Source organism: Mauremys reevesii, linkage group 10 (assembly GCF_016161935.1).
Source record: "Mauremys reevesii isolate NIE-2019 linkage group 10, ASM1616193v1, whole genome shotgun sequence".
Lineage (NCBI taxonomy): Eukaryota > Metazoa > Chordata > Testudines > Geoemydidae > Mauremys > Mauremys reevesii.
Window position 1 is genome coordinate 82,169,507 of NC_052632.1, and position 22,962 is coordinate 82,192,468.

Below are 22,962 nucleotides of genomic sequence, written 5' to 3' on the forward strand. Positions count from 1 at the left end.
GAAGCAACTGGTGGTTCTGGTGAGCAGGAAGGCAGGAGAATCTCTCCTAGCAGAGGGGAGGCTGATGGGTTTTCTAGCTCCCATCTGAGCTTACAGAGCTGCTATTAGCTGGCTTCTCAGTCTCCGGGAGCTACACACATCTGCTATCTCCAGGCATTGCTCCTTTACGTGCTCCAAGCGCCGTTATGAATCCTGATCTCTCCTCCGCTCAACCCCCGGCGTCTCTCCTCACCCGCAAACCCACCTCGGCTGCCTTGCTCAGTTTGTTTGTTCCTGGCCTCGGCCGTCCCATCGCCACGCGGGTGCAGAGCGTAGCGATCCACCCAGAGCCGGCCAGGACCAGAGACCGCGCTCATTACAGACTGCATCGCTACCTTACGTCCTAAACCTGACGTTACTTGCATGAATATGTCAAAAACCCGGAGACTGACTCAGGGACTTAACCCGCCACCAATTTCCACTAACAACCAGCTGCACGTGCTCTCTGCACTGGTGGCTTTAATGTCACCTTTAACGTTAGAGAATCCACCACTTCCCTGCTTAATCGCCCTCACTCTGCCTTATTTCTAACGGGAACTTGCCTGGCTTCCAGCCACTGGTTCTTGCTCTGCCTTTCTCTGCTAAATTGAAGGCCCTTTAGCAGCCGGAATATTGTCCCTGTGAAGACACTGAGCTGATGCTATAATCAAATCACCTCTTGACCATCCTGCTGTAAGCTAGAGATTGAGCTCTTGGAGTCTCTCGCTGTCCGGCATTCTCTCCGCCCCACCAATCCGTTTTGTGGCTTTTTTCGGCCCCCTCTTCCATTGGTCAACATCCTTTTTAAATTGGGGACGCCCGACCTGGGCTCAGCATGCCGAGATCGGTCTCACCCATGCCGCTCACGGGGGTAAAATCACCTCCCTGCTCCCGTGTTTCTCTAGTCAAGCGTCACACCAGCCCGTTTGGCCACGGCATCGCACTGGGAGCTCACATGGCGTCTTGTGCGTTATCTAGGAGCCAGCAGTGTATGATCTGGGGCTTGTCTACATAGGGAAACCGACCGGCATTGCGATAGCGGTGTAAATACATGGCTACGCAGCTCTGGGCCAAGTTCCCCGGGTGACTTCAATGGAATTGTGCCCAAGCTGCGCTGGGACGTCGGCCAAGTGGTAACCAAGATACAAGGGCATCTGTCTGTTTTCCTCCCTCTACAGCAAGGGGCCCCATTCTCCAGGTCCCCATGAGGCACAGCAAATATGCTGCAATAGCATCCACCATCCCCGGTCTTCACGGGACATTCGTGTTCCGACCGTGCACCTCTCGCTGACACGGGCACCTGGGGCAGGGAAGGAATCAGTCACCGCATGCAGAAATGTCAGGCTGCAAAAGTAACCACAACGGGAGGGGTGATTCCTGCATGTCACCGCAGCTGCAGGCGGCTCCTGATTCATGGCACCGGGAGCACCGGTTCACGGCACACAAGACCCCCAGGAGGTCGGAAGGATGCCAGAGCTCGGGAACGTCCTTACGTGGCCAAGCGGGAAGGTGCTGTGAGCCCTGCAGCTGCTCTAAGAGACAGCCTGGCCCTGCTTTGGACGCTGCAGGCTTTGGGTGTGAAGTGAGGTACGGCACACCAGGGGTTAACAGAGCACAGCACAGGGTGGGAGAGACCCCAGGGTGCCACAGCATCCTCTGAGCCTAGCTTCTGGCATGAGAATCCCCTCCCCACCTGGGGGAGCCCTTCCGTTCCGGGGCAGTGCTGACGTCATGGCAGCCCTGCCCTGTCACAGGCGCCATCAGGCCGAACCGGCCCATCTGGTCCCAAATGCCCAAAGGCTCTGACCAAGACAGAGGCCTAGGGCTGGGGTAGCCGGCGGGGGCTGCAGGGTCACCAGCGGAGGGAGCCCAGGTTTGGGACCCGAAGGGGCTATGGATCAGAAGTGTGCGGCGTGCCGTGGGCTGCGTGCAGTGGACAGGTCTGGATCAGGACAGCTGTGGGGCTGTGCCTGGGCAGAGCTGGGTGAGGGAGGGCCCCAGGACTGAGATGGGGGCATGCTGAGTACGGGCACAGTCAATGGGAGCTGTGGGTGCACCATTAATGTCCCTTTACAGCCAGTGGCAGAGCGGCGCCTGCCCATGGTGCCTTGTGCGGTCTCACAGCGCCGGCACCACACGGCAGCTGTTGGTGCCCACGGGCATTACCACGGCGCCGCTTTCTCCTCCTGGCCAGGAGGATGCCACGAAGACCCGCCACCCCGTGCAGCGGGCGCTGCCCCGTGCCAATGCCCGGCCCCGCGTTACCCAGCTTCGTGATCCCGATCTCCTGCAGATCCTCCCACGTGATGTCCGTGATGAAGTCGATGTTCTCGTAGCCGTTCTCCACCAGGACTTTGTAGTACTGGGCCAGGCCGATCATGGAGAGCCAGAGAGCCAGGTTGGCCTACAGGGGCAGGAGGCAAAGGGAGAACGGTGCTTTGGCCCTGACCCAGCACCATTTAAAGGGACAGCGTGGGGGTAAAACCTATGCCATGGCCTGGCATTAACGCCGCCCGTCCCCTGAGGTGACTGCAGCCGAGAGCTTTATAATCTAGCCAATGGCGTTCCTGCCCCTGGCGCCCGAGTCTCCTGTGCATCCCTGTGCACCGGCACCACGTGCCAGCGTTCAGGTCTGTGCACCCGCCTTGCCCGGCTGGGAACCACGCCCCAGGTGCCAGGCAGTGGCGAATCGGGCCCCTGGCCTCTCAGGATACCCTGAGCCAAAGGCACACGACAGCAGCGAACTGGGCCCAACACGCTCAGCCTTGCTGCAGGACCCTGCCCAGGCTCCGTTCTCCAGCACGTTCTTCAGTCTAGTTCAGGGGCTCCCACCCCTTCCCGCGGGAAAGGACTGCACCACGAGGGGCTTTCCTCAGCCTCTGCCGAAACTCTCCCTCTCCTCCCAGTCCCAGCCTTGTGCTCCATCCCCCTCCCTTGGAGACGGCTTAGCCCCTGGGCTCCCCCTCCCTTGGGATGCTGACCAACCCAGCAGCCATTTCCCCTGCATTTCTCAGGGTCCCCTCCAGGACAGGGCACCCAGAGCTGTGCTCAGAGCTCGGAGGAGATCCAGGCACAGCTCCTCTCTTGGGCGGACAGCATCCACTGCTCTCTGGGAGAGGACTGGAACCTCCGAATGCGCCGGGAGAGGGCCCTTCCCACGCTGCACCGGGACGCAGTCCCAAACGAAACAGGCTGCAACACGGGGGCCAGTCCCCACAGGGCAAGGAGATGGGGTCCAGGCCGCACCTATCTCCAGCAGCTAAAGAGCCACAGGCCAGCCCAGGGTGGGAGAGGCGAGGCCTAGGTACAGCCTGGGGTGGTTAGCCCGGCGACCCCATGTCCCACAGGGAGACCTGCCAAGGGGGAAACGCTGACAGGCAGGGAGCGTTCCAGGGGAGCCTTACCGGCTTGTACTCCGGAAGCCACTCAGGGATGTTCAGGCTGTTGATCTCCGAGGTGATCTTCTTCCTGTGCCCAGGTTTCGTCACGCCGATGGCTGTGAGGTCCTAGGGCACGGACAGACACCGTCACCTTCACCGCACCAGCAGGGCCCTGCTGCGCGGCGCTGGCAGCCCCCACAGGAGATCGCAGGCCGCCAGCCGCCGCAGGCCACCTCTCCGTTACAAGGGGTGTGGGAGCAGGCTCGGAAATCGCTGTACACCCAAACCCACAAAATACTTCCAGTGACCCCCCCGGAGAGCAGCAGACAGGAGAAGTGAGAACAATGCGGCTTGAGAACTCGTTAAGAGCGCGAGGCTAATGACTTTGTGCACGTGGACATGCGACGTGTTGGCGTTTTAACAGTTAAAGTTTTAACTTTTTGGGTCTCAACAGCTATTGCCATTCAATAATTATGGTCTGAGCCCCGCCTCCATTGCCTGACCTCCCCCCCCCCGATAATTCCCCCCAACTGCGAAAACTTAAAATCGATACAAATGAAAAAATGCTTCCCAGTAAACATTGATCTTCTCCGTGGAGATGAGAAACCAACGTGTGTGTGTGTGTGTGTGTGTGTGTGTGTGTGTGTGTGTGTGTGTGTGTGTGTGTGTGTGTGTGTGTGTGTGTGTGTGCGCGCCACACCCAGAGCAGAGGAGCCCCACCCACAAGAGGCCATTGGATGCTACCGCACTGCTAGGAGTGAACGGATTGGGCCCCGTGGCATTCCCCCAACATCACACTTACAGGTGGATTCCAGCTGGAAGGGCAGAGCTCAGCTCAGCCGTCCCTTGGAGCCAGGACACACAGCGTCAGCCTCTCCAAAGCTGCTCCAGGTCCAGAGACCAGGGGAGGAGGGCTACTTCCCTCGCCCCCGTGTTCTCAGAGCAGGCTGCGGGGTCCCCGCCCAGTCCCCCCCGGGATCATGCCCCAGGTTCTGGCGAGAACGGGGAAACGCCCCCAGAGCTGCGGCTGGAGCAGCCCTGCCATGTGACATCCCACATCTCCAGGCCACTAGGGGAGCGCGGTGGGGCTGGGAACCTCAGGATGGGGCTTGGGCCCAGCTGCTCAGAGCTCTCCCCGGGGCCAGTCCCAGCCCCCCGCCCCCCATGGAGAGTGCCCTTGGCCCCTCCCAGCACTCCCCACACGCCAGCTCCCCGCCTGGCCACAGGCCTGTGCCGAGGGGGGGGAGAGACACGGGCCTGTCCCAGCAGCTCGGGGGGGCTAAGCGCCGAAGTGAGGATCTTAACTCGTCTGCAAAGATGGTAGCTCAGCATGGATTTGCCCATGAGCGCCACATCCACCCCAGGCCCGGCACGGCTCCCAGCCTCCTGTACCACTCAGCTGGGTCTGGAACGATCCCCATTCCCTTTCCCCGTCTAGAACGCCGGGAGCCAGCAAAGCTGGGCGTGCCACCCACGAGCGCCACTCCTCGCCGTTCGATCCAGGCCCTACGTCCCACCCCACATCGCTGAGCCTCGGCAGCTCAGGGCAGGGGCCTCCCAGCCTGTCCTGCAGCCCCCCCTCCGCCCTGCACCTCAGGGGGCTATGCTCTCTCTGGGGCCGATCCGTGCCACTGCAAGGAGCGCTCAGGATCGGGCCCCTCACCCTTCAGCTCCCCCCCGGCCTCACCTCTGGCGTCATGCGGCTGATGGTGGGGATGTCGTACCCGGCATTGATGAAGTTGGCCGCGTACAGCTGCAGCTGGAACTTGCAGAGCCACTGGTAGACGGCCTCGGAGCTCTGGGGGCGAGGCAGAACGGGGGTCACTGGCACTGCCACACCATACGGCTGCACGTGCAGTCAGTGCCAGCCCGGCCTGCGCCCAGCCAACCCTCGTGCAGGGAGGAGTCCTCCCTGGTCTTGAGCAGTCGGGGGCTGGCCCCACCCCACCAGCCCATGGACTGCCCCCCTAGACCCAGCAGTTGCGGGAGAGGGAGCTGCAGTCAGGCAAAGCCCAGAGGCTCCTGGCTGTCACCCCCACCCCGTGGATAGGAGAAGCGAGAGCCCAACCACCTGCAGGATTTAGCAGGGAAAGACCCTCCAGGCTGAGTCTGTGACAGGTGCCTAACCCCAGCTTTTCCCGTGGGCTGCAGCCCTTTGTATGGAAGAGGAACAGGAGCCTGGGGAACTCCCTGGGACTTGGAGGAGCCTGTAGGAGATTTGCCAGATGGTCCCCTTCTGCCCTGGGGCCTCACAGCAAGAGGCAGGTGTGACGTTATTGATATAAATTGGGACCATATAGAACATGGGTTGCAACCAAGGTCCTGCAGTGGCACCAAATCTTAGATAAAGGGGGTCATCTAAGGTGTCTAAGACCAGATTATGGGTTGCTGGTTATAATTATGCTGTCTATATGTCTGTATCATTTGTAGTTAAAGTTATAAGTATTGGCTCTGTAATGTCTATAGTTTGTATTCTGCTCTGCCTCTGGGAAGTGTCCCAGACAAGCTGATGTTAGCCCGGCATAGCTGGATTGATGGCCCATTAAAGGGCCATCGGCTACACAATTGACCCATGGAGAGAAGGCAGACACGCCTTGTGACTCAGCAAAGTATGCAGGGACTGGCCCATGTGACTCTAGGCTCCATTTTGCTGTAAATTTCCACAGTGAAGACAAAGGGATTCTTACACCTGGAAAAGTCTATATAAGGCCAATGCCTCATCTCCATCTTGTCTTCAATCCTGCTTCTTACCTCTGGAGGGACTTTGCTACAAACTGAAGCTCTGCACAAAGGACTGAAGGACCCATCCCAGTGGGGGATGTTTTCCAGAGACTTAATCTGAACCTGCAGTTTACTCCAGCACTGCTGCAAGCCTGAACTAAGAACTTTGCCATTACTGTATGTAATTGATTCCATTTAACCAATTCTACCTCTCTTCTCTACCTTTTTCCCTTTGTAAATAAACCTTTAGATTTTAGATTCTAAAGGATTGGCAACAGCGTGATTTGTGGGTAAGATCTGATGTGTATATTGACCTGGGTCTGGGGCTTGGCCCTCTGGGATCGAGGGAACCTTTTTCTTTTATTGGGGTGTTGGTTTTCATAACCATTTATCCCCAGGACGAGTGCACTGGTGGTGATACTGGGAGACTGGAGTGTCTAAGGAAATTGCTTGTGTGACTTGTGGTTAGCCAGTGGGGTGAGACCAGAGTCCTTTTTGTCTGGCTGGTTTGGTTTGCCTTAGAGGTGGAAAAACCCCAGCCTAGGGCTGTGACTGCCCTGTTTGAGCAATTGGTCCTGATTTGGCACTCTCAGTTGGGTCCCGCCAGAATCGCTCCGTCACAGCAGGCGAGACATTCACCCCGTCACCGGCCCCGAGAATCACCCCACCAGGGAGACAGACCGAGCAGCATTTCCTCCCCCTCACTCAGCCCAGCCCGGCGAGGCCCTTTGGAACCCCCCAATTCCCCAGCGCGCCCGAGGTCCCTGCCCGCCCACGCGCTCTCTGCACCCCGCCGCGCCAGGCTCCTCGCAGCCTGCTCCCGTGCAGCTGGCAGCGTCCCGCCGCACCGGGAAGCTGTGAAGCGCAGGTGGCAGCACAATGAGGGAAGCTGTCTGAGGTGCTCAGCCAACGTGCGACTCTCGCCCTGGGCGCCGGAACGGTGGTTCCAGGGAGGGGACCCACCGTGCCACTGCCGAGATGTGACGGCTGAGCCGAGGGCTGCAGACAACGGAGTCCAACGCACTGCAGGCTCGGGGTCCGGCGCACAGAGACGCACTCAGCACATGGCATCCCCCTGCCCTGCGCAGAGCCAGCCCCGACCCCCACCTGCACTCCCACACTGACAGCCGCTCGCAGGGCCCACTTCTTCTCCAGAGCCCCCTCGCCATGAGCAGTGGGTCAAACTGCCACCCCTCCCTGCAACACCAGAACCTCTGGAGCTGCCAGAGAGGCAGATGTAGGGATTGGGGGGCAGAATTGCTGGGCTGGGGGAAGGGCAGATGTGGGGCTGGGCACATAATGAATTAAGATGTGGGGCTGGGGAGAAGCTGGGAGCTCTGCCCCCCCAGGCGGCGATTGATAAAGGTCTGTGTGATTTGATCTGAGCTGGGCTCCCCAGCGAGAACCCACACCTGGGAGAGGGGGCAGTGTTGCGACCGCCCCACACCCCTGAAAGGGGGGGTGGCAATCAGACGACAGACCCCAACACAATGTCATTTTGCAATCTCATGATTTGGGAATTTGGGGGTTGGCCACGCTGTGTGGGTTCTGCCTGGTGACCCCTGATCTCAGTGGGGTCACCTGTGCAGGGGATGTGGGAGCCACTGCCATTAGTAATAAATAACTCCAAGGTGAGAGTCGACGATAAGCCACTCTCCTGTGACGCCCGAACAGCATCTAGAGCTGCCCGCTGGGCTGCCGCCAAACTGCACGTGAACTCAAGTGGGGAGAACGAAGCAGGAGTGGCCCACGGGACCTTTGATTTTTTGCAGCCCTCACTAGCTCCCACTGCACCGTTCCCCAGCTGAGGCCACGGTCCTGGGCGTGGGCCGCTGCAGAGAGAGGACCCTGCTTCCAGGAAAAGGGAGGAGGTGAACGCTGGGCAAGTACAGGTCCTGCTTCGGAAACTAAGCTCCATGTGGCTCCTGGAAGCAACCAGCAAGTCTGGTAGGTGCAGGGGCAGCCAGAGGGTCTCTGTGCACTGCCCCCGCCCTGAGCACCGACTCTACAGCTCCCATTGGCCAGGACCCGCGGCCAATGGGAGCTGCGGGGGAGGCGCCTGCAGGCAGGTTCGCTCCCCCTGTCCCAGCCCGGTGAAAGTGAGTGCGGGTGGGGGAGAGCAAGTGACGGAGGGAGGGGGGGTGGCGTGAGCAGGGGCGGGCGAGCTGAGCTGTGACACTGGGCTGCCAGTCCCTTCCCTCGCACCGAGCGAGCCTGGCAGATGGGGGCTGCCTCGTTCCCCCTTCCAGATAGATTCAATCAGCTGCCAGGGGGCTCCTGCCAGGGCCCCTCCCTCTTCTTACCTTCCCTTCTGACATTGGCTCTATCTTCTTCAGCTGCTGCTCGGCGGGTGGCTGCCCGGCGTAGGGAGAGCTGGCCAGGCTCTGGGTCCGAGACGACCCTGTCGCAAAGCAGGCAAAGGGAGCGGTCAGAGCAGCTGGGAACGCAGCACTGGCAGGCCCTGCAGAGGCCTCGCAGGATGTAGACATTAAAGACCCCACGGCACTTCTATCTGGGGTGTCAGCCTGGGCGTCCTGGCCCCAGGACAGTACGGGAGACCCAAAGCCCCTGTGGGTCCCACTGGGTGAGGAACACGCTCTCTCACTTGTCCTAAACCGTTGTGCAGCCTGGCTGCCAAGCTTCTCCCCATTTCAGCAGTGGGCGCCTTTCCTGAATAACCCATTCCTGTCGGTGGGATTCCTGGGGATCCTCCCATGAATGGGGAGACCTAGAGTGAGAGCAGAGTGCGGCTTTTCCGTTTGATGCACCCGCCTCTGGACGCCGTGCAGGATGTCCGCATGCACGCCGGGGCCGTCCCCCTTCGGGGTTCTTGGGCTCGCTTCCTGCCACCGGGGCGCTGGCATTCCTAGCCCCTGGGGCTGCCCCACAGCAGCACTTTGCAGCCTTTGTGGCTTTCGCTGTGGCAGCCCTCAGGACTCAAGTGGAACAGAGGCCAGATGGCCATCAGCGTGACGCGGCCTGGAGCAGCCACGCCGTATCCTGGGGCAGCGATGCTCAGACCTCGGTGGGGCAGGAGCCAAATAAGCCCCCAACATCCCCAAAAGAGCCTCAGTCGTGTGAATTCGGTGTTTCACTTCCGCCAGGGCTGCAGATTCTCACAGCGTAACCGCTGCCCAAGGCTGATCATTTTATCCACTACAATTGGTTAATAACACAGTAAAAGCCTCCTGACTGACTGATGAACCAATCGAGGTTATTAACCAATCACACAGCGGTTTACCCTCACGTGCCACTTGCCTGAGTGTCCTAGGCCATGTCAGGACAAGACATTAACTCTACAAGAGCCAGAGTGCCGGCCTGCCACGGGTGCAGTGCACCGCCCCCCGCCCTGGGGACAGCCGGGTCTCAGACCCTAGAACGGCCCCGGGTCCCTGGGTCTGACACTGCTCTTTGGACACTGGCCCTGGACCAGAGCACAAAGGCCAGGACGTTCCGACCGGAAACCGGCCCCTGTACAGTCCCGTTACCACGGCGGTGCCCTGCTGGGGGGCTCTCCTCAGCCCCCCCAGCCTGGCCCTTTCCTCAGCTCGGCTCCCTTCGGGGAGCTCCAGGCCCAGAGGGAGCGGCTCTGACCCACAAGGATTACGGCACTGGGCTTAGGGCTGCTCTCCCCTCCCCTGTGTGCCAGCAGCCAGACGGGGGAGCTCCTGGGGCCTGGCTGAGAACTCACACCGCTCGTTCGAGCAGTGCCGAGGGGCAGCAGCCAGGGCAGGGGAGCGCCCGGGGCCCGGCTGAGAACTCACACCGCTCGTTCGAGCAGTGCCGAGGGCCGGCAGCCAGACGGGGGAGCTCCCGGGGCCCGGCTGAGAACTCACACCGCTCGTTCTAGCAGTGCCGAGGGGCAGCAGCCAGGGCAGGGGAGCGCCCGGGGCCCGGCTGAGAACTCACACCGCTCGTTCTAGCAGTGCCGAGGGGCGGCAGCCAGGGCAGGGGAGCGCCCGGGGCCCGGCTGAGAACTCACACCGCTCGTTCTAGCAGTGCCGAGGGGCGGCAGCCAGGGCAGGGGAGCGCCCGGGGCCCGGCTGAGAACTCACACCGCTCGTTCTAGCAGTGCCGAGGGGCAGCAGCCAGGGCAGGGGAGCTCCCGGGGCCCGGCTGAGAACTCACACCGCTCGTTCGAGCAGTGCCGAGGGGCGGCAGCCAGGGCAGGGGAAGGAAGCCACAGGGTTTAGTGACGGGCGCGAGCTGCCGGCTCGGCCGAGTTCCCAGCCCTCGGGGAACCTGCAGCCCAAGTTAAGCACTTTGCAATCAGGCTGGTAAAATGGCTGAATGCTTCCAGCATGGAGGTGAGCAGCAACACCGCCCCCCCGCCTCCCCAACCCACACATCCCAACCACCACCACCGCCCCAACTATACACACACACACACACACACCAGACGCACACTTCCCAACCACACACATACCCCCAACCCCCACACCCACACCAATCATATACACACGCACACACCATACACACATACCCCAACCACACACCCAACCCCGCCATCCACACCAATCGTATATACACACACCACCGTGCACACACACATACCAATCACACTCATATGCACACACCAATCACACACACGCACCAATCACACACACATGCACACTCCAACCACGCACACCTCCAACCCCCCCACATCAATCACACACACACACACCGATCATACACACACCACCCCCCCAGTCCCACATACCAATCATACACACATCACCCCCCCCAACCCCGCATACACACACACACACACACCAATCACACATGCACCTCAATCACACACACCTCCAACCCCCCCATCAATCATACACACACCAGCACCCCAGCCCCGCACACACACACACACACATGCCAATCATACACACACCACCACCCCGGCCCTGCACACACACACACCCACACACCCACACCCCAATCATACACCCCCCCCCCAACTCCGCACACATACACACACACACCAATCACACATGCACCTCAATCGTGCACGCACACACACCAGTCATAGACACACACCACACACGATGCTGCTTGGCACGCAGGGACCGGCGACCAACAGACGGCTCTGGCAGCAGTGCCGAGCCTGCGGGCCACCGGCGGGCTGCCCCTCGCTCCCTTGGTGGGCCTGGAGATGGAGCACACACCAGGACACCCCCTCGCCCTCCCCAGCCCCCCGGCCCCCGACTAACCGAAGCAGGAGAAGGCCTGGCAGCAGCAGAAAGGCGAGAGCGTCATTTTACCCACGCGCTTTCCTCTTGGGCAACAGGAGCAAAAAAACCAAGGCCAAGCCCTCGTAGGTAGCAAGGGTCAGCCCTGCTCCGAGCGGCCAGGCAGCCGCCAGCCACGCACCTGCAGGAGCCTCCAGGGCCTTGCCCGGCCCATCACCCACCACAGACTCTTGCACCGACGCCTTCTGGGACAGGACCGTCGCCAGCAGCTGAAAAAATACACCACCCAAGGGTAAAAAACGGGGAGGGGGAGGGGGGCTGGGGAAGGGGCCCTGTCAGGAGCCAGAGACTCGGTGTTGCTAACGCTGCGGCAGCCGGAGCCGGAGGCGCGGGCGGGCAGGGAGGGGCGCAGCAGATTTTGGATGCAGCAGGGAGTGTGTGAGAACACAGCTCACAGCACAGATGGTGCTTCGCCTCCAGCAAGTGATGGCAGGAGCTGCAGCTCCATCCGGGACACCCCAAGTCCAGCCTCCCGCACACCTAGCCCCAGCCCCTGCAGCCACGGGGAGCAGGGAGAGGCCCCCTCGGCCCAGGAGGAGACAGAGCATGGCCCCCTTGCCTGGTGGTTCCAGGGTACTGAGGGGAGGGCAGGCGTCTGGAGCCAGGGGCCGAGTGGCTAAGTAGAGGCAGCAGCAGCCCGGGGACCCGGTGCCCCATGGAGGAGGTGCGGGGAAGGGAAGGACAGAGCACCCCACAAAGGATGGATCTCCTACCCCCAAAGTCAGCCCTGGTGCCACTCCCAATGGACAGCCTCAGAGAGGGGCAGGCCAGCGGGATGGAGGCCAGGATGGTGCTGGAGTGCACAGGGCCCGTTAGGGGAGGGCTGCAGCAGACTGCACCGGAGTGCAGCTGGCGGGGTGCCCGACCCCCAGGCCCAGAGAAGGCTGCAGGAGCCCGGTGGGGATGTGCAGGGCTGTGTCTGCCCCCGCTGGGCTGGGGACCCAAACACAGAAGCCCCGTGCAGGCCTGCCTGGGTCTCGCCATCCAAACCGAGCGAAGAGCAGGAACGTGCCCAGCGCACATGGGGCAGGCCAGAGGGCTGGAGCGCTCTGGCCACCTGGCACCCAGGCAGGGAGTGGGTGCCTGGCGAGGGACGGGCTGTTCTCATTACATCAGGTGCGTACGCTGAGAGCGTCTCCAAGGTGGGGGAGGATGGGAGACCCCCTCACTCCACTGCCAAATCCCCACCAGGCAGGGCTCCCTGGGGAGACGGGGTTGAGGGTTACCTGCTGCCTCCGCATACCCAGCTGCCTTTACCTTGACCCCTTCGGAGCCAGCATGCAGGGCATGGCTGCCACTTCCCGAGCTCCGGGCACTGGCCACGCTTCCTGTGCTCCCCAGGCTGCTGCGGTCCCCACCTGCCAACGGAGAGGGAGAATTAGACGGCAGGCAACGGCCGTCTGTCACCGCCTGGCAGGGCACTTCTCCGCACACCGCGGGGGCCCCCTGCTGCTGGGCGTGGCCTGGCTTTGGGCCCCAGCACCAGCCGGGGTTTCGGAGCCTCCTGTCGGCATGGATCAGCCTGCTGACGAGCACCACCGCAGGGGAGTCCAGCCGAACGCCAGCCTGCCACTGGGCAGCAGCAGCAGCAGTCCGCGTCAGGCCGAAGCAGCAGTTCCCAAGGTGCGGGGGCCAGAGGGATGCACAGGCGGCTGTACCTGCAAAGGGTTTGCGCAGCACCCAGATCTCTTCCACTGGAGCCGGCGTGGCAGCGGATCCGCCCTGCGACGGCGACAGATGCGACGGGCTGTCGGACCCCCGGGAACCTTCGGGGCAGAGCGGAGAGAGTGGCGGTGAGAAGGGGGGTAGCAGTGCGGACCTGTGCAGTCTTACCCAGACGCGCACCCGGGGCGGGCCGGGGGGGCACTTGCTGGGAACGCAGGCTAGTGACAAGGGAACAATCTCAGGCTGGCGACAGCTGCGTGACCAAGGGGGTCTGGCTGGGCATAGCACGGAACCACTGCACCGCCCCACCCCGAGTGACCAACCCCACTGGCCTCCTGGGGTGGCCTCCCAGCGTACCTACTGCCAGGCACGGCGCCCACGGGCATCACAGGCCCAGGGAGGAGACGCTGCCTTGGCATGACGTTCCAGGGCAGCTGGGCCCTGCAACAGCTCCTCTCCTGGCGCCCTCCCCGCCGACCGGAGGGCAGGCGTCCCCGGCTCGCAGAGCAGCAAGGCAACCAGCCTCCCTGGTTATTTTAAGTCCGTTGCCCAGGCCTGGCGGCGGAGCAGGTACAAGAGCCTCCATCGCACCTTGGCCAACGCGCAGGGAACACATTTGTAAGGACCCCTTGGGGGCTCTCCACACACAACAGCCCCCGGTAAAGCTAACCCTTCACTCGGCCAGGAGTGCGCGCCCAGACTCCGCCGAGAATGGCTGCAGCGGGGAGCAGACACCGCTGAGTCTACGCTCCCAGAGGTTAGTTCCTCAGTCGCCGCGGGCCCCACTCTGAGCTCAGCATAGGGTGCACGAGGGAGAACCGCGTGGAGGACAGGCTTCTCCGGGGCTGTGGTGAGCACGGCGTGGTGCAGCCGGCGGCAATGGGGCTGCACAGAGACAATGCAGCGCAGCCTCCAGCCCCGGCACTGCCTCTCAGTGCCATGGAAAAGGTGGTGCCGCTGCCCGCAGGGGGAGAGGCTGAGGAGCAGTGGGTGAAGGGCAGTTTAGCCTGACTAGCAGGAATCAGACCGAAGGCAGGCGCCTCCCGGGCCGGGCTTGCTCCAGAACATTTCATACCCGGTTCTCCGCCACGGGGCAGCTGCCACAGCCAGCCCCACAACGTATGTTCGGGGGCGGGGGGCACAGGCATTTGGAACTGGCAATGACGCTAGCTGGGTGAATGGGGCCACCAGGGACCCGAGAGCTCTGTCCCATCCCTAGAATTCACTAGCCGCAGCTCTGCGGCGACCGGGGCTGACACGGCCCAGCCCTAGCCCGGCTCCCTGGCCCACACGACCCTGGAGCAGCAAACACCTGCTAAAGTCGGGCTCCCCCCACCCTCGGGCATTCACCGGTCACCCCGGTGCGAGAGCCCGTGTCCCCCACAGCCAGTGGGAAGCTGCTGCCAGGTCGGATTTGGGAGACGGCAGCTCAGAGTCGCTGTGGGGACGACGGAGGTTAACGGTCTCACCAAGGAGACAGGACGGGGGGAGAGACAGACATCGAAGGCTGGAGTCTCTCGCGAACTGGATCCTGACTAGCGCAGAGCCGGGGCCAGGCCGTTGCTCGGGGACGCACAGCCCCGGGAGGACAGATTCTCTTTTTCCAGAATTGGGAACCGTGGGCCAGGGGCCAGGCTTGGTCTGCACCGGGGGCTCCAGGCTTGGCAGGGGGCTGCGCTGAGCCCCACACACTTTGCCCAGAGGGGAAGAGCCCTGCGTGCTCTCGGGGTGCGGCTCAGCACCACTGGGCGAGGCCTTGGAGAGGAGCCGGGGAGCCCTGCTGGGGCCTGGCCCCTCCATCACACACAGCGGGCGGTCAGCGAACAGCAGCAAAGCCCATTGCCCTGGCGAGCCCGACGCCTGCCCGGGGAGGCTCAGCACTTCTGCGTTCCCCATACAGAGGCTGGGAGGGCGGCTGCGATGGGCTGAGGGAGGGTGACACCTGGGACATCTCCGCAGGGCAGCTGCCAAAGCTCCTCCCAACGCTCTGATCTGCTCGACTTTGCTTATGGGATGGGGGGCCAGTGCCCCCAAGTAAAGGGGGGGCTGGACCCATAGTGCTTGTGGTTGGCCAGGGCAGCAGGGCCCCGATGCCCCCGGGATGGGCTCTGAATAAGAACAGATGAGTCACGACCCAGAGACATCAATGCTGTCACGCCCTCCCGCCAGCTCCAGGGCTGCCGCCCGACTCACACGGAGCAGCCCCTCCCTGACTGCATGTGTAACTCACACAGCGTCTGGGGGTGGGGTGCTGTGCCATCCAGTGGCACCGCGACCACTTAAAGAGAGAGAGTTAACTGAGTCCGCTCTGCAGCGCTGGCTAATAGCCAGTTGGCTTGTAGCTCACGCTGTAGCAGCTCCTGCACTAAGCTCCAGAGGTCCCTGCTTTGATCCTGCCCACCGCTGACCGGGGTCTGTCCGTGTTACCCAGGGGCTGTCCATGGAGGCAGGCACACGCCTGTGTGCGTAGGGGGGAGCTGAAGCCAGCCCTGGGGGAGCATCTGGGGTTACAGGGACCTAGGAGCCACTGGGAAGTGCCAACACAAGGCCCAAGCTCCTCATGCGCTGGCCTTCCCTGAGACCTGGGTCTGTTTTGTCTGAGGAGTCGCTCGCTGTGCTTTCCAAGGCCCAGTCAGTGACTCGCTCAGCAGTTCCTTGGTCTTAGAAGCCTGGAAGAAACCCTCTTCTCTAGCTCTGAGCCTGAGGGAGCGGAAGGGAAGGCAGCTCCCTTTGCACAGATGATGTCAAAGCGCCCAGCTCCGGGCACCACACTGTGATGTTTGCCGAAGAGCCGGCGGGGGGGAGCCCACTTGTGTTATGGAAAGCGAGCCCCACTTGCGGCTGCAAACAGATCTCTCAGCAGCGAGGGAACAGATCTAACAAATGGGTCACCATGGAGCAGGGAGGTTCAAAGTGGGTCACACCGGTGGCGTGCAGAGCGCAGGCGGCGTTCGGCTGTCAGACAGACAGGAGGGCTGAAACAAGCAGAGCCATTGCCCCGTGTGCAGATTACACCAAAGAAACAACTCAACCCAACTGCACAGTTCCCCGGGGATTCCTGCAAACAAACATGCATTTCTTATCCCCCTGCCAACCCCCGCGCCAGGAAAACCAGTTAAAGGGAAGTGGCTCGGCAAACTCTTTCCTTGCACCTGAAAGAGAAACAGAAAAGCTGGTTGAAAAAGGAAACGGAGAAAACTGGAGATTACTCAGCATGTCCCTGGCCTGGCAATGCTCTGAACCAGCTGGAGAGAGACTGCCGGCTCCCACGGGGAAGGGGAAGGTTCGTTAAGAGACCCACGGGTACGATGCTGATGCACCAGAATTTAAACCTTTCATCTGCTCCTGTCTCTATTAGCCCTCTGAGAGGAACAAACATCTCTGTCATTTGTTTCCAGGTGGGGTCAGTGGCCCGATATCCTGCTTCTTGGAATGCCCAGGACCTGGAAAACCCAACTGTGGCTAGCTATAGCCATAGCCAGGGCTCTGCCAGACCCATGGACTAACTGCACAGGACTAGAAGCAATCAAGTCGGCAGCCCAGCCCAGGCGGGGGGGGAGTTTCCTGCCTGACCCCAGCAGCAGAGCCCTGGTGCATTTCATCCTAGCTGGGGTCGCTGCAGATGCTATCCGAATGCATGAAACCACTCCTGCAGTTTGCACACAGGCTGCAGCGCAGGGCAGATTGTGCAGGGTGACAAAGCCATGGCAAGGGCTGGAAGCTGAAAAGAGAGGCCCATCAGGGCTCAGGCAGGCCAGCCGTGCGGAGTAATGCCCAGTGGAAGGAGAAGGCGAAGAGGGAAGTGCAATCTTCCTGAGATTAAACAGAGGGAAAACGACAGCCGGCCGCCTAGGCATGCACCCACCCAGCCAAGGGGCGGCACATGGACCTTTCCTCCACAGGATTTTATGGCGAGTTCTTTCTGCATTTCCTCCCTCCATACAAAGCAGCATCGCAGCCTCCTCGCCTTGGTTCTTCCCCGATGAATTCAGTGACAGACTGACAGATGTCCTCCGTGCACAGAGCCGACACGGCCTGGGTAGCAGGGCACCTTCCCACCCACGGCACCCCCACTCCCTGGGCCCAGTCCGTCCTGGAGCTCTCTGTGGCTTAATGTTCAACCAGAGGGTGAATTTCTGGAGTCATCTCAGCACTGGCCAGAGACATGACTTGTAAGGCGCCGACAGCTGCCAGCATCCCTGCCACCCTGGCGCAGGCACAGCGTCGGTAACGGAGCAGGCGGGGGACAGAGGAGTGAGACATCGTGATGGGGAAATGACCAATGAGCAGTGAGGACAGGGTGGCTGGGCCCCACTATTAAATATTTGTTCCCCTGGTAGGTGCTTACAGACTGTAATCGAGTCACCCCTTAACCCTCCCCTGGCTGCGCTAGATGGAGCTCCTGGAGTCTCTCACTACCAGGCAGGTTTTCTAATCCTTTAAACGTTCTCGTGGCTCTTCTCTGAGCCCTCTCCAATTCATCAGCCACCTCCTCGAACCGTGGCCTCCAGAACTGGACACGGGATTCCAGCCGCGGTCGCCCCAGTGCTGAACACAGGGAGCAAACGACCTCTGCTAGGTGCAGCCACAACCAACCCAGCTGGGAATCCAGCCTGGGCCAGCAGCAGGGAGCTCGCACCCGGGAACATCCCCGAGAGCGGCAGGGAGAGGGTCCAACAGGCAGGCCCGGCCCCAGGTTCCCCGCTGAGCATGGCACGTTGCCTGCAGAGAGAAGAAGCTCTTCCCGTGCTGCCATCTCACAAACCAACCAGGCAGATTAGATGCACGTAAAGACCTTAACTGGCCAAAGAGAAGGGACATGAATACACGGCTACTGCGCCCGACAGCCACGCTGCCTCCCGGGGAGCCAGCCAGAGAGGGCCCTGGAAGTGCTCGCAGGGGAGTCCCGTGTGGCGGTGCCCTGGCATGGCGCTAGGAGGCGCTCTTCTGCTGGAATAGCTACTTTAAGGAGCCATAAGAATGAGGTCTGGACCCTCCGTGTGTATCAAAGATCCCATGGCACAAGTGCTAGACTCATGCCCCGGGCACACTCCAGCTGGGGAAATGGCACGTGCCCTGCCTAGAACTGAGGGGGGAGTCTCCATTTCCTCTCCTCACTGTCTGCAGGGCGCTGAGTGCTGGCGGTCAGAGGTACGCAGCGAGTTCGCCGCAGCCACCACCACCGGGCAGCCCCCCGGCGGGGGACACACGGGCACGGCCCAGCTTGCAGAGAGAAGCAAGAGCCACCGGCCCAGGGGGAATTTCGCTCTGCAGAAGAGACCGACACGCTGGAGCGGGATCAGCGCTCGCCAGCACAGCTTTCGGGGAACCCTCCTAACCTCGGAGAGCACCTCCAGCAACCCAGCACTGCCTGCCAAGGGGAAAGTGCGACCTACTGCCCGGCGCCTCCCAGGCACGAGCTAGCCCGACCCAGCCCGGCTTAGCCAGCGGGCCCCGGCTTAGCCAGCTGGCCCTGGCTCCCAGCACTAGGTGATGCAAACAGGGCAGCTGGAGCCTTGTGTTCTGGATCCGTACAGCACCGGGCACAGCGGGACCCGGGTCCGCGATGGGGGCTCTAGGCGCTACGGTGATACAAATACTAAGTACTGGAATCCTCCCAAGATAGCCACAGACCTGGGCTGCGACTGGCGTAAGAGGCAAACCCAGAATCCAACTCATGAGCACGCCAGCCAAACGCTGCACCTTACTCCGCTGCCCACAGCTCCTACCGGCCTGTCGGGCCCCGGAGGAATTGCTCCAGTGCAGCATTGACCACCCCCAGCCGCATAATGGTTCTACCCCACGCACCCCCACCACGTCCTCACTGCCACGGCATCTCCGTGCCACGCCAACCCGCAGCTGCAGCTACTTGGGCCCAACTAGCCCTAGTCAATGCTGCTCTAAGCGGGTACCAAGCCGCCTCCAGATCAGGAGAGTATCAAGGTACGTTTCCGGTCACCTTTGCACCCCACCTCCCCAGTCTCGGGCCCCTTAGATCTCAAATTACTTCACCGGACTGTTGAGAGTTGCTTCCTGCTTCGCTGTTAAAACACACACTTGAAGGCTCTCTGAAAAAAGAACTAGCAGCCCATTGGTAACCAGGAGAAATCCCACAGGCCAGTTGACTTTCCCTTTACTGCTGCCACATCCCGTCATGCACCCTACAGTGCAGCCAGGACATTGCTGGGTGAGTCCCCACACATGCTGTCCTGGCAGCAATGCGGAGAGCAGGGAGCTGTGGAGCGCAGGAGGGGCATGACAATGGCCTCAGAGCAGCAATGCAGACCCTGTGACGTTATCACACACTTGCAGTGTGCCAATTCTTGCAGTATTTGGTGTCTATCTTAAAGGCCCAGCTCCTGGAGTCATGGGATTCTGGGAGAGTTTCAGCTTCCGTTTTTAAAAAGAAAAAGTTTCTAGCCCTTGTGGTTGCAGCCTGGAATTGTGACCTGAGTGCGCCCCGAGGCCTCTGAAACCAGAAAGCAAAGAAACCCCCCCACATTAATTATTAGCATTGTTCAATCTCCCGATTGCAAGCCAATCCGGTGATTGGGGGACCTGCCTCCGGATTCTTAACACTAGTGGTTAGCTGCATTGCTCATTTATTCTTGGGTCTCAGGGCAGGCTGTCAGCAGAGAACTCCCCATTCCCTCCCCGGGTCACTAGTGACCCTGCAGATTGTTCCAGCCTGAAGGGTCAGAACAGCCCCCATTGTGTACGTCCCTCTTGTTGTGCGTTTCTGTGACTGCGTGTGCCTCCTCGGCCAGGGCGGTGAAAGCGGAAGGTCAGTTTCACCACCTGGCTCTCCTGCTGAGCTAGCCCAGTGCTGGTGCCTTCGGCTTCCCGGCACCGAAAACAGAAGGGTTTGGACTGATCTTTGTTTTGTTTTCAGCCACAACATCATGTCTAGAACTTGGCTTCCCCAACACCCCTCACAGTTCCAAGAGCTGCACCTTGGGGCCGCTTCTTGCTGGCGATGGGCCACATTCTCCACTGCCGGGCCCCTCGTGTGTCAGTGCAAGGTGGGTGCAGACCAGAGGGGCAGTGCCTGACACTGCTTTGGCACAAGGAGCAGGAGGATGGCACGCCAGGCCCAACGGCAGCAATGCAGAAATCTCCAGGGCTCGGTGTTTTGGGTGGTAATTAGACAAGCTCTTTAAACGTTTAGCGTAGCTCTTAATTAGGAGAAGCTCCAGGAGCCCAAGTATTTGCTGTGCTGGGCAGCCCGTGACACACACCGATGCCGTCTAGTCGAGGGGCTGCCTGCCTGGCATTCAGATGAGTGGCTGGCACTGCGTGTACTGGGGAGCTGCTGTGGTATTAGACACAGCGCTAGGCTGCAGCTGGTCCCACTGAGCCAGCGGACCCATGGCAGAAGACAGCCCCACCAGCTTGGGGCTCAGAACAAGAGCCCTGCCCAGGACCCCCTGCGCCCCATGGCCCTCTCCCCAAAACGACTCCCCGTGACCCTGCTGCATCTGGGCAGCATCTCGACAGGGAACCCCAGCAGCTGTACCTAAGACCTCAACTGTACCAGGCAGTGCACGCCAGCGCCTCCACCTGGCCACAGAGTGCTGTTGGCCCCCATGGCGCTTTGACCGCCCATTGCAAGCCGGGGGGTTGGTGCCTGGTGGAGACAGAAGGAGGAGAGTGTTCTGCGGGGATCCCCCCTCTCAGGCCCTGCCTGCAGAAGCGTGTCAGGGTTCTTTATCGGGCAGAGCGCCGACGACTGAATGGCCTGAGGGTGGAGACCACTCACAGAGGCCACCCTCCCGCTAGGGAGATCTGCAGCCTGAAGGACCATTCGGGACGTGCCCCCCACATGGGCGGGGCATGACCATCTCACACCCATCATGCCACACTCACGCCACAACGGCTCTGGAGAGGAAAGGGGGGGTTGGGCAGACACACCTGCTCGCACACGCACCAGAGCAAGCCGAGGGGGAGGGGAAGGCAACCCAAAAAATGAACACAAATGAAACCCAATGAAGCAAGCGGCGAACTACCTGGTCCAAAAGGCAGCTCCTCTGCAGTGCTATGGGAGAGCCTGTGATAGCCAAAGGAACTGAAAAGAGGCTGATGGGAATGTGGTGGAGGAGGTGGAGGTGGAGGCAAGAAATGGAACGGATGGGACGAGGAGTCACCGTTAAGCACAGCCGCCCTGGGCGCTGGGAGCGGGATCTTTTGGTAGTGGTGGGGAATGGTGACTGCGCCCCACGGACCTGCTAAGAAAAACATAACAAGAGACAAAATGAAAAAGAAGCAAATAATCAAGAGACACGTAAAGCCACCAAAACCACGGCCAAAACGAAAGCAAAACCAAGCCAGGAAGGAGCCTGAGCGCAGCGCCGCATCGCACCCGGACCCCTGCGAGGACTGGACCCAACCCCAGAGAGCAGATTCCAGCTCCCCGCCTGGCTGGAAACCAACAGGCCACAGAACTTCCCGGCAGCCTCTCTCCAAACCCCAATGGAGCAGCAGGGCCGGGACCACACGGGCGCCAGGTGGCAGAGACCAGAACCCGCGGTGCCGAGCCCTCTGCCCCTGGCTACAGGATGGGCCCGAGGCTCGGGGGGACCCTCGACTTGCCCTGACGCGTGCATGACCTTGCAACCAGCGGGGGCCGCGGTGTGCGGACTCCCAGCCGGAGCCGGGGTGGCAAATCGCTCCCCCTGAGCCCAGCACCGTCCCTGGGAGTGACACCAACCCACCCTCCAGAGTGGGGCACGGCTGTCACCACGGGCCAAGGGGCTTGCACTCCCCGCACCCTCCCGCTGGGTACACCCAGGGACAGCCAGTGACTCGGGCAGGTGAGACTCCAGATCCTGCACAAGCAGGCGGCAGCCTGGCCCGTCACAGCCCAACACACACTCTGGGGCCAGCAAAAGCCACCTGATCACCCCCCCACATTCAGACCCCAGGAAGAACTCCCCCCGCTCCGCTCCCTGCACAAACGCCCCAGCCCCTGGCCTCCTGGGCCAGCCATTAAAGCTGGTGTGTTTTCCATCCTTTGGGAGCAGGGCTCAGTGCTCGAGGTGTGCTGGGGAGCCGGAGAAGGGCTCCCGTCTGCCTCTTTCAGCAAGGCCTGGGGAGGCACCTGGAGGACCGAGACGGCCCTTTGATCAGCGAGGCATGAAGGCTCCAGCACTGCATGGAGCGCCGAGGCCTTGACCTCGCCTTAAACATGCAGCCCCCAAGGCTACCGTAGGACCCTGGCAGCTGCCACTCCAAGGCCCTGGCCGGCCCCAAGGCTCAGAGCCCAGCACAGAACGGCGAGAGGACGAAGATTTACAGAGCGAACGAACAGGATGACTTTCCTCGCAGTGCCAAATGAAAAACACCCACGATGGCCACAGCTCTCCGCGCTGAGCGGGACGGATCTGCGTCTCTGCCAGGGAAACAGCCCCCCGAGCCATGGCTGGGGGGTCTCACTGCCTCGAGGAACCCGCCTGCTTTCTGCAGCTTGTCAAACTAGAGACAAATCTCCTGTCCAGCCGCCGGAGGGACCCGGGTCTCCCCGATCTGCACTGATAACCACACCTCTGGCACAAGCTGATGTTCCATCGGCGCATTTCTGTGCCCGGGTGCCACCAGCCAGTGTTGGAAAAATCAGCCCATCCCTGCCTTCCTCTCTTCAGACGCCCAATGAACGAAAGGGGACCTATGTCTGGCTTGTTTCAGCTCTAATGTGAAGGCTGCCGCCCCCGGGGCTAAGACCCCACAGTGACCGTGGAGCCAGGTTAGAACTCGACGGCAGATGGGATCCAGTCAACGCGTCGCTGGACGCCGCCCCCATGACCATGTCACTGCGCCGAGCCTGGGCCTGTTCCCTGCAGCAATCCTGGATCCCGCTCCCAGGACAGTGCAGGACGCTGATGGCATGACCCTGGCCCTGCAGCTCCATGCTCGGGACAGAACTAAATGCTAGAGGGGGCCAGCGAAGCCCCCAAAGC

The 22,962-nt window shown here is 61.4% G+C and overlaps 1 protein-coding gene across 3 annotated transcripts in view; it reads right to left on the reverse strand.

The window, feature by feature from the left end:
* The window catches only part of CASKIN1 (CASK interacting protein 1), a 150,484-nt gene that overhangs the window by 8,712 nt on the left and 118,810 nt on the right, over positions 1 to 22,962 (reverse strand). For 2 of the 3 annotated variants that reach the window (XM_039492014.1, XM_039492016.1), the window contains exons 11-18: positions 21,016 to 21,234; positions 13,003 to 13,110; positions 12,602 to 12,702; positions 11,466 to 11,553; positions 8,423 to 8,520; positions 5,086 to 5,196; positions 3,423 to 3,524; positions 2,284 to 2,422 (exon numbers count right to left, since the gene is read on the reverse strand). In XM_039492014.1, coding sequence (XP_039347948.1) covers positions 2,284 to 2,422; positions 3,423 to 3,524; positions 5,086 to 5,196; positions 8,423 to 8,520; positions 11,466 to 11,553; positions 12,602 to 12,702; positions 13,003 to 13,110; positions 21,016 to 21,234 — 966 coding nt within the window. The remainder of the gene's footprint in view (positions 1 to 2,283; positions 2,423 to 3,422; positions 3,525 to 5,085; positions 5,197 to 8,422; positions 8,521 to 11,465; positions 11,554 to 12,601; positions 12,703 to 13,002; positions 13,111 to 21,015; positions 21,235 to 22,962) is intronic. The other variant, XM_039492015.1, reaches the window with a different exon arrangement.